Here is an 11,543-nt window from a genome sequence, read left to right as displayed (position 1 = left end):
CGGTTGGCAAAAAGAATCAAATCGAACGAAGCAACGAAAGTCAAATCTGGATATAGGGCAAATTTTACAGTAGCAAAATCTGGTTTAAGTTGGATATAGGGAAAATTTTACAGTAGCAAAATCTGGTTTAACTTGGTTAAACGGATAGAGGGTTTCGAGACGAAACTCCGGGCGCTTGAATCGCCTGATTCCGATAAACGAGCGAAAAGTTATACTAAAACGAAAATCGGATCAGGAATCGCGATCAGAAAAATCACGGATTTAATCCGAGAAAAAGAAAAACGACGAACGTTCGCTAGAACGAACGAACAGACGAACGCTCGCTATTTAAATAAACCGGAAAACCCGATCTATTTAAAAAAACCGAATCTAAAAAACTAAAAAAACCGACAAAAAACCGATGGTTTTTTGGAGAAAAAAAAACGGTGGCGCGGAAATCGAGGCGGCGGCGAACCTCGGGCGGCGTGCGGCTGCGTCGGCGGGCAGCGAGGCGGCGCGGCGGCGGGCGGCAGCGGCGGCGCGGGGCACGGGGCTCGAGGCAGGGCTGGCAGCTAGGGCTTGCCCCGGGTGGGCTGCCCCGGTTTATAAAGCCCTGGCGGGCCGGAGTCCTAGTCGGACACGGCCCGTAGGTCGGTTCGTTTTTTTTATTACGCGCAGAAGAAAAATAAAAAGAAATACTAAACAGACTGCAAAAATTCTGAAATAAATTTTCACGGGCTTCTAAAATCAAGCTGCACAAGGTGAACATTTATTTGGGACCTAAATGCAATTTTGAAAAACGCACATTTTTCCTAAATTCAAATAAAACACCGAAAAACTCCGAAATAAAATCTTATTTGATTTTATTATTTAATCCTCGATATTTCTTTATTTTAGGAAAGTCATTTTATTCCCTCTCTCATATTTTTGTAATAGAAATAATTGATGATAAAATAAATAAAATCAAATGATCTGATTCTCAAAATTTGAGAAAACTCAAATATGAAAATAACGAAATCCCCAACTCTCTCCGTGGGTCATTGAGTTGCGTAGAATTTCTAGGATCAACCAAAATGCAAAATAAAATATGATATGCATAGATGATCTAGTGTATAACATTCCAAATTGAAATTTTGGATGTTACACCTAGGTTCGGGCCCTCTTAATGGAGGTAAAACCCTACGTCATGTTTGATTGTATTTGATGAGTATAGGGGTTACAAGAGTCGATCTACCTCAACATCGTAATGGCTAAACCCTAGATGTCTAGCCTACGTGATTTGTCTTAACCTCTATGGACTAAACCCTCCGGTTTATATAGACACCGGAGGGGTCTAGGGTTGTACATAGTCGGTTTACAGAGAAAGGAAATAACACATCCGAACGCTAGGCTTGCTATCCACACAAAGGTGAGTCCCATCCGGACACGGGGAAGGGTCTTCTGCTTTATATCTTCATGGCCCATAAGTCCGGCCCATATCAAATAGCCCGGACACCCGAGGAGCCCTTAGTCCAGGACTCCCTCATCCTCACAATGCTCTGTCGTGAAGAAGATCTTCATGAAGACGGCTTCACCGAGAACTTCAAGTTTGACTCTAGGCCTCCTCAAAATGCAAGCTAGTGTCGCACTCCCTCAATTGAAGATTCTGAGCATTCATCTTTGGTTGCAACTGTTGTTGCCCGAGTCGTCGATGAAGAACACGACGCCACTTCACCAACCTTAACTGCACTGCATCATGATACTACGTCAGGCCCCTCTGCACCACCAAACTCAAATGGTGACCCTGCTCCAACTTCTACTCCTGCTGGGAACGAGTAGATACTCTATGTCTTCCAACCTTTTTGGTCATTACTGACAAAAGGGGGAGAAGCATATGAGTTGATAGTCTTCAAGCGGGTCCATATGGATGTGCTAAGTTCTTGCAACTCTCATTTTGAAACTATTTGGCTTTTGAGTTGTAACACTTAAACTCGATGGTCGTCTGCTACCTTTTACTGTTACTTTGTGATGCAATTCTGCATGAAGTCATTTTGCAGATGCCCATTTTTCATTGTGCATGTCATTATCTTCGTTATTCTTATATATGCATGATGAATTGTCTTTGTAAGTTGAAGAGGATCTCCACAGAGTAAAACCTGCCATGTGCATTTGCATTCAAAAGCAAACTATTTATATGCACATCTTCCGGGGGAGCCTATTGATACTTATGAAGACAATGCCTTAATCCTTAACTTTCACATACTTTTATCCCCGTTGAAAAATTCAACCAGTTTTTCATCAATCACCAAAAAGGGGGAGATTGTAAATGCATTTAGTGCCACCCCTAGTTGGTTTTGGAGTATTGACGACAAACTTGGTTGAGGGACTAATGTGTCTGTGAGAATTGCAGGATAACACAGGTAGTAGTCCCTTATTGATTCAGTTTACCTACCAGAGATGACCCCTACAAATGTGTGAGGACATTGAAGACAATGGTGGTTTGTGAAGACATTCACAGTGAAGATTATGACATGAGAAGACATTCATGTGAAGACTATGGAGTGCGAAGACATAGTTGTTTCATAGTTTCCTTTTCTTCTTTGTTGAGTCATAGGAACCACTGTACTGTTAAGTGGGGTCCAAGTGAACAAAGTAAGAGTGACTGAAGTGATGCTCAACCAAAATCCTATGTCTTAGAGCGAAGACAATGAGAGCAAATCTTGTCCAAAGCGGGATGAGTCAGCTTTACTTCTAGCCCAAGTCAAGCTGTCGCGTGTGTTTGAAATCCGACCGCTGGACACATGTCGGTTCCTTAGTGACCCAGGGTCATTTCGGACAAATTAGGTCGGGTTGCCTCCTGGCTATAAATATCCCACCCCCTAGACCATAAATTAGTGGTTGCTTAGAGTTAGTGCACGGCTTTTGTCGTTTGAGAGCAACCCACCTCCGAAGCATTTGAGAGAGAGATCCTTGCGAGGACAAAGCCCAAAACACCCAGAGCAAAAGAGTGTTAGGCATCACTGAAGTCTTTCTGTCCGCGTGACCTGAAGACTTGTTACACTTGAGGACTGTGAATCCTCCAGCCGGTTAGGCGTCGCGTTCTGAGCATCCAAGAGTCATTGTGGATCACCGGTGAACGGAGTCTGTGAAGGTTTAGAAGTCTACCTTGAAGACTTACTAGAGTGATTGGGCGAGGACTGGGTGTCCTTAGCTCAAGGGGAATAAGGTGAAGACGCGGTCTTCTGACTTAAATCTCAGCCTCCCTAACTAGACGTACAGTTGTCACAGCAACTAGAACTAGTCTACCAAATCCCTGTCTTCACCAAGCAACTGGTTGTATCTCCCACTCCCTTTACTTTACAGTTTGTCTTCGTGAAGTCATTGCCTACTTCTCTAATCTGATTGACTTCACTAAGTGAAGACTGTTTACTGTTTGGCTTCATACTGTCTTTCATCCTGATCCATACTACCTAGTTGCTGATAGTCTTCGTGCTTTCACTTCATTGCTTACTTGACTATGGCTGGTCTAGTGTAGTCTTCCTTCCGCTGCATATCAATAGGTCAATTTCTACTGTTTATCTTCAAAGACCTCGTGTTTTGAAGACTTTCATAAAAATCGCCAAGTCACCCCCCCCTTAGTCGATAACTAGCACTTTCAAACTAGTTGGTCTTTCTCTGATGCGCGGTCCAGGGGAAGAAATAAGCCATCGAAAGCAACGTCAGCAGACGACAGTTTGTCATCTCATTGGATGGAAAACCCTAATAGTAGCGCGGGTTTTTTGCCTAGTAGTAGCACGGGCGCTACAGCTACCTTTTAGCAGTAGCGCTAGTCTGACACGCGCTGCTGCTAAGTCAGCTATCAGTAGCGCTGGTCTGACACACGCTACTGCTAAGTCAGTTATCAAGTAGCATGGGGTTAGACCGGTGCTACTGCTAAGTACTAGCAGCGTGTGCCTTTACCCCTTGCTACTACTATTCGTTTGTATTTCATTTCTTTTGTCTTATACTGTATTTATATACCGTTATACAAGTTTTGACACGGTAGCAATTAAGCGATTCTTATATCATGATGAGTTATTATATCATCATCATCATCGTAATAACAAGTCCTCCTGCTCATCATCATAGTCATATAACAAGTCATCATTCTAGCACATAACTCATCATCGTAATAATAATAATAACTCATCATCGTCATCATAGTCATAACCAACACTAGCTAATTGTTCTTAGCACATGATGAGTATGAGCTAGGACCTGCTACTCTCTCTCAGGTAAAATAGTATAAAACAGGATAGCCCCTAAATCTCCATTATGAAGAATAGAGATCCACTTCGCTCCAATTTGTGGGTTGTGCACCATGTTGCTTCCAAGTAGTTCCCTGCGATCATTCATAACTTTTCTCCATCCTTTGATTGTGAGGTCTTCATCTCTTCGAGAAATCGAGTATGCACTGCGGTGAACCGTAGGCAAACTTGGCCGTAAGCTAATAATATTCATGTCACCTTTCATATACATCATATGAGGCACACGATCCTTCAGGAGTTTGTGTTGAAGAACATAATAATAACATGGTTAGCAATGTAGTTTAACTTAAGAAGAATGTATGCAAAAGATGCACTGGAGACATAATAGTAAAAAATCTTACCATGCTATTTCCATGGATGTTACCGTAGTTCGACACATGGACTAATGGCACGTATTGAGCATAATTGGAGTTAATTTCGTAATTGCTCTTGAAAGTCTCAACATCATTAATAAATGAGACAAGATGAATTTTGTCCTCGCAAGTTAGTTCAGAGCCATAAATGTAGTAGGTTTTGACTACTACCTTTCGTATATTTGTTGAAGGATGGAAATAAGCTGTTAACTATTTTTAAATAAAAAATAAAAAATTTGTTTGACAAACTCACATAGAGGTAGAATTGGAAGCACATCGACATCCACCCAAATGTTGATATTATCTTCAATATCATCTTCAAGACGAATATCGAAGGTTATTTGCATATCCTCCTAAAATACATAGGCCTTGCATAGAGCTCTTCAATTTGAGCAACCAAAATGTGAGTGATTAACTGTATTGTAGAGCTTAACCCAAAAAGCGTAACCATGTTGAGTCTTATGGTGAGATATCTTCGTCTCCATATTGTCAGTATCTTGGAAACCGAGCTTCTCCAAGTCATACAGTCTTGCATCGCAGGGGACGATGCACTAGTTGAACAGTAAAAATGGAAATTATACGTTGAAGTAAAGAAGCACAAGTCATACTTAATTAAAAAAAAATACTTGTAGTCGTTAATTACATACCTAAAAACATCGAGCGTCTCATCTAGCTTGATGGTGAAGAACCTACCGTTTTCCAGGTGATGCATGTTGCACATACCTCGGTCGTCACCGCAGTAATCGCACTCAGGATCCTATCATCGCCAGACATTTCAGGAACTCAACAATTATCAGGAACTTAACACACATATCACTATTCGGCACGGGTTGACTTTTGGTCTGTCGAGTCATCCTTGAAAACTCTCATCTCACGTGGTGTATATGATGGTCACTCCCCCTCTGATATATTCGACCGTCGGTGATGGTCGCTCCTCCCTTCGTTCTCACAATAATTGCAGTAGTGGGTCTGTAACACGTGCTACGGCTATCGGTTTAGCAATAGTAGGGGTTTAGTGGAACGTGCTGCAACTATAGGTAGCCTGGTGGGTATTGTGGGGACCACTTAGCAGCAGCGCGGTTCGGCTTGCCCGCGCTACTGACAGGCTTACCTGTAGCGTGCTTTTCCTCCCGGGGGTGTTGTAAGTTAGTAGTAACGTGTGTTAGAGAGCCGCACTATTGCTAAGTCTCTACCTATAAGATTTACCCTAGTAGTGCTAAGAGCAACTGTAGAAGAGCCGCCATGTGACCCCATCACCATAATAAGTGCTAAATTGATGATTTTTTATATCAACATGATAGCTTAGCACAGTCGTCATATGGCTCCCGATCGTCATAATTCATGGAGCTTGCGTCATGAACAGCCATGTAGCCTCCATATTTCAAGACTTAGGAGGTTGGTAGTTTAAGCTTCTTCCTCCTTGTGCCACAACCGGACTTTGAAGTTGTGTGATGTGCGTACATGGCTACGTGCGCCACCGTGCCCATTGATGGCGTCCACCACTCCCCCGATTCCCCAAGAGGTTGTTTGGATGGCCACGCGGCTTCATTTGTGGCTATGAAAGCCTCGCCGACCCCAGCCATCCCCCCCCCCCACCCCCCCGCGCTGCCCATCACCTCCATTGCCCGACAAATGGCCTATGGGAGCTACAATTTGTACTGCAAGGGCGAGCGCACGGAGGATCAGAATGGTAAGTCGGGGACATGGCAGGTTACCTAAGTTTTGGTCCTCTAGGGGAGAGGTAAGGCCTTACTCCTGCCTTGTTGTCTTTTGTATTACAGTGGTCGCTGGAGATGTACAGAATCACCAGCAAGACCTGTCTTGCATATTACAATCTCCCTTCCTTGGCGGCTAAGGATGGGATTCATGGAAAGCAAGTAAGCCCCGTGGTTTCTCTTCCTCTGCCATGGGGGTCCCTAACCCGCCTTATATAACCGTCAATAGTGCCTATGATTTGAACAGATTACGCATGCGATGGAATGCACACACACCTGGTCCACCACATGGACCAGGCATTGCTCCAATGCACCACTAGCCCCTCCATTACCCAAAGTGATGACAACCTCCAGAGTGGCAGAGTCGGTGGTATATACCTTTACAGCACCCTAGATTTACATTTCTACTAGGCACGCTATTAGGGAAGTGTTGGAACGATGTTTAGCAAACTAGCGTTATCTTTATTTTTTCCCTATTAAAAACAGTATCTATACTCTCATTTCAGGGGTAACTGGATCTGACAATATAATGGTTGCAAGTATCATGAATCTGCTCTTAGCGTCTGCGCTTGGTCAACCGGCCTAGAGCCCGTGAGGAAGTCTCGATACCACTTCCCTGACATCTTTGGAGTCCTCTCTTGCGTTTCAAAATCCACGTGATAAATCCCGAACCTCACGGTGAAACCGAAACCCCACTCGAAGTTGTCCATGAGGCTCCACACGAAGTAGCCATGTACGTTTGCTCCTTTCCTGTAAGCATGCCACAGGTCCGGTATACGTTGTGTTAGACAAGGTTTAACAAATTTGCATAAACAAAGAGTTTTTTTTGCCGGAAAACTTCCGATCTATTTATCAATTGTCAAGGTAGTATAAAGAACACTAGAATTAAATTGGGAATGTCTAGGGCACATCTAGATGTGCCCTACTTATTGCATATCTAAGTGAGTGAATTAAGCATGAAGAGAAAAAGAAAAGAGAAAAAGAAAATATCCACACCAATCTCAACGTAAGATCAATGATATATGACTTAGATGTGCAATACTTATGGCACATCTAGATGTGCTTTAGCAAAACTGAATTAAATTTACATCCAGGTTAGTAGACACATTCGGAATGCAGGAGTTGCAGGAACTGATTCTTATTTCTTCAATTTTCATTTTTACTAGTGCACGTAACAAATGAAAAGAATTAACATTCTTTATGGGCATACTATTTCAAAGTGCTTGCTTCAATGTGAATTTATCGGGGTAACATCTAGCAATATACTCAATGTATACTATTTTGAGGAAGGTTTATGATTTATTAAAGACTCCACCGGTAAATAGTGTAATGTGCATGATGATCACAAATGGTGGCACGTTACCTGACTGCTGAAGAGATACATGTGAGATAACCTTGCAGGTAGTTCACTCTTCCAACGTCATTGATCAACTCCTCCATACTGTTATCGCTAAGCTGTGAGTAGCCTGAGATAAAGCGTACGAGAACACATGGTCATTGAAAACCTATGGAAACAAATTAGGAGACACTAGAAACTTCTCAATCCCTAGGGAGTTTACTGAATGCACTGTGAATTCCTAAAGACCCTCTTGCCACTCACCATTTTCAGTAATGTAGACAGGCGTGTTCTCGTATCTCTGATTGACATACTTGACGATCAGCTCCATACCTTCCGGAACGTCATAGTAACCATGGAATGCAGTCTGCATGGTTGATCACCGTATATACAAACATGTCAGAGAGAGAAGAGAGTGTGTGTGTGTATGATGGTAACAGATGGAAGTAGTTCTTACAGGTCTTCCAATTGCAACGCCGTCTCTTTCGCCTACAGCTTGGACCATTGCGTTTCCCTCGTAGGTCTTAATGTCGCATGGAGAAGAGATGCAATCCTTGGCGTAGATCGCCGTGTAATGGTTTACACCGATAAAATCTGCCTTGCTCTGGAGTAACCTCTTCTCCTCGGAGGTGAACTTTGGTAAGTTTGATGATAACATCTCGCGCATTTCTCTGGGATAGTCACCAAAGAATATCGGATCCAGAAACCTGCAAAAGAAAAGGAAAGATTAGAAATGTCATAGTACTATCAGTTTTTGTTGTTATTGTAAAGCTAATGCGAACATAAAAAAAAAAGGTCATACTTCATGTTGCATAGAAGGTGAAAGAAGAAAGGACATACCAGTCCACCTCAAAGGACAAGGCCCGTCTTGCAGCCAGGATATCCTTCGTGGAGTTGGTAAGGGGCTCATACCATTTCATGGCGATCACAATCCCGATCGATCCTCCTTGCGTTGCCTAGCATGTACACACGCATCAGAACGGCTAAGACAAAGGCGTCTCGGCTCTTGAGAAATGATCTCCCGGTGACAAATTACAGTTTCTTGGGTTCACCTGATAGTTCCTCTTGTAGTTGTCGACGGCGGCGGCGTGCGACAGGATCATGTTATGGGCGGCGACGTAGGGCTCCCGGCGAGAGTTGCCGCTGTTGCAGGTCCCGAACGGCGGGGAGCAGTGCTTGGGCGGGTACATGCCCAGCATGTAGGCGAACTTGGTGAAGAGGTTGGGCTCGTTGAGCGTGGTCCAGAACTTGACCCGGTCGCCGAACGCCTTGAAGCACACGTCCGCGTAGTAATCAAACTCCTCCCTGTGAAGGAACAAAAGTTAATTATAGCATGAGCATGTGCGCCAGTAGGAGTCGCATGCACATTCCTGATTTAGCCAGAAACGTAGTAGACGGAAAGACCGGGAACGTGGCTAAAGTCAAGTCAGAGGGAGGGAGCAGAGCATGTGCAACCAGTAGGAGTCGCATGCACGTACCTGATTCCGGCGCCCAGCCAACCGCCGTACCGGGTCTCCAGCTCGTGCGGCAGATCGAAGTGATGCAGCGTCACGAACGGCTCTATCCCTGCTTGACATTTTTGGCATTTAATTACCGCGTGCGTTTTAGGATTGCTCTTCGTTGAAGATTAGCTAGAGTTGAATCTCCTCGTTCGATCAGATGTGTGGCGTGGCGTGTGAGACTACCTACCTTTCTCAAGGAGCGCGGCGATCAGGCGGTCGTAGAAAGCTATTGCAGCCGTGTTAACGCCTCCAAGCCGGCCTCCTACGAGGACCATGATTCAACGACAGTTAATTAGCTATAAGCAAAATTTTGGTAATGCTAATTTTGTGTATTGATTCGTGTTGGCATGCATACTTGGTAGGAGTCTCGCCCATGAGATCGAGAATCTGTAGGAGTTGACACCCAGATCATGCATGATCTCCACGTCTTCCTGGTCAACAACAAGGTAGTGTCAAGGGTTACATAGGCAGGCACAGTAAATTAAGAGATGCGTAATCACATGACAAGTACTACTGATGATTGTATGTTGGGCTAATCAACTCTGTACCATGTAACGGTGGTAGTGGTCATCCGCCACGTCTCCGTTCCGTCCATCGTTGATTTCCCTAGCTGTGGCAAACGAAAACATTTTCAGAGCACATAAGCTTTGCCTAAGTTTTAAAATAGAGAGGATCACATGCGTTGGCTGATCTTCTTTCAGATGTATGCAGATCGGACAATGGTTGTGGTGTTAGTTGATCCGCTCGACATCAATTGCCATATAGAACACCGATAAAGCGCAAAAATTCTATGACCACTTGTATTATTACTATGGTTGTGTGCATCGCTTGATGCAGAATCCTCCTTTTTGAAAAGAAAAACCCGCATTATTATCGGCAGAGTGTTGCTGCAGTTGTGGCATCGCTGTCTCATAAGAATACACGCCTACTGGATAAATGAAATATTCAAATCCCACTTGGGAGATAAAGAAAATACTACAGGGCGACGCCGTTTCTTTCTAAGTTATATAAACTCGAGGAAAAGGAGATGTGTTTGCCACACCTGCATCGGTGACAGTGAAATGGGTGCTGGCCTCCGTATCTTTCCGATGTCCGGCCTAGGGATCTCACTACTCAAACCTGAATCTTTCAAGGTTATCTTTTTTGGACCCTAGCAGTACTAGGACATGGCTGGCTTATGTCTCTGTCTTGCTGGTAATAATTTGCCGGCAGTAAAATAATCCAGCCGCATGTGGTAAATTACTCGCGTGATTGCTATTTACGTACGGCCTTATGAGCTATCACTGTCTCTAGGTTTCGGTGGACGTAAGCAAGCACGCTCAGTTTCAGCTTTGTCCTCAGCAAGATGGATTAATCGGAGAAGCGCAAGGAAGAAGAAAACCATTGGGGAGGTGATCGCTTACACTGGGTGTGGGTGAAGACATCCCAGTTGCTGAGGCCCTTGCCGTCCTCCAGGTACGCGCCCTCGATCTGGGACCAGAGATGATAGTTCATGCGCCGTGGTAATTAAATTGGCTGCTCTCTTTGAAGTGAGCCTTGGGAACGAATGGTAGAGAGAAGAAGTACGACGAGGGTGAAGCCGGCCAAGCTCCACCACTTACTAACCTGGTAAGAAGACGTGGCGGCGCCGAAGAGGAACCCGGGCGGGAACTCGGCCCGGTCGAGCCCCCGCGCGGACGGCGCGAGGATCGCCAGCGCCGCCAGCATGATGACCATTGCCGTCGCCGCGGCCATTTCCTCAAGGTAGCTAGCTAAGCTTAGGTAGAAAGGCGACGCCTCTTCGTTTCTACGAGGGCTCTGTGGTCTGGTCTAGCCCCGCCTCGGCCAAAGCTTATTTAAAGGCAACAGCGAAGTACTACGCCATGTCCCTGTCACTACCGATTATATAAACTGCTACTCCTACGGAGGGAGTCGCGGTCATCTGCCTCGGGCCGCTGCCGAAGTGCCGATATACTACGCAGTACGTACGGCACCGCCGATATTTACCGCGCCGGCCGGCTCACCGCCCACAAGCCACAAGGCCAGGCCAAGCTTTGGCTGGGGACTTGGGGTAACTGAGATCCACATGGTGCGCGTGAGAGCGACGTGCGACTGAAGGGCGATGATGGATGAAAGCTAGCCATGACGCACCACAAAATGGCGCTGGCTCGTTGGCGGACTAGACGATGCCCGTCGAATCAGCTCTCCCAAAGCGCCGGGTCCTCGATGCTGGCAAGCTTGCTCTCGCTCGTACGTCCTCTGATGCGTCGTCCGGGGGAAGAAACAAGCCGGGGAAAGCAACCTGACCGGCACGCGACAGGGTCGTCGCCTCACAGGGTAGGTAAGCATTGCCTGATCCGGTCTGGTCGGGCCGGTGCGGCCCTGCGTGTAGC

General features: G+C 45.3%; 1 protein-coding gene across 1 annotated transcript; it reads right to left on the bottom strand.

Moving 5' to 3' along the window:
• Positions 1 to 6,642: 6,642 nt before the first annotated feature.
• On the bottom strand, positions 6,643 to 11,029 carry LOC125531158 (beta-glucosidase 16-like). Its single transcript, XM_048695572.2, has 12 exons — positions 10,777 to 11,029; positions 10,575 to 10,641; positions 9,720 to 9,781; positions 9,527 to 9,602; positions 9,359 to 9,433; positions 9,148 to 9,235; positions 8,722 to 8,974; positions 8,510 to 8,625; positions 8,127 to 8,376; positions 7,934 to 8,036; positions 7,697 to 7,799; positions 6,643 to 7,083 (listed from the first exon to the last, which is right to left on the bottom strand). Exons 1-12 carry the CDS (start codon positions 10,903 to 10,905, stop codon positions 6,876 to 6,878), a joined length of 1,530 nt encoding a protein of 509 aa, XP_048551529.1. The 5' UTR covers positions 10,906 to 11,029; the 3' UTR covers positions 6,643 to 6,875.
• Positions 11,030 to 11,543: the final 514 nt, after the last annotated feature.

The sequence above is a fragment of the Triticum urartu genome, chromosome 2A, assembly GCF_056163025.1.
Source record: "Triticum urartu cultivar PI428250 chromosome 2A, HENAU_Tu73, whole genome shotgun sequence".
In the NCBI taxonomy this organism is placed as follows: domain Eukaryota; kingdom Viridiplantae; phylum Streptophyta; class Magnoliopsida; order Poales; family Poaceae; genus Triticum; species Triticum urartu.
Note: the sequence above shows the minus strand (reverse complement) of the source record. Positions and strands in the feature narration are given on the sequence as shown.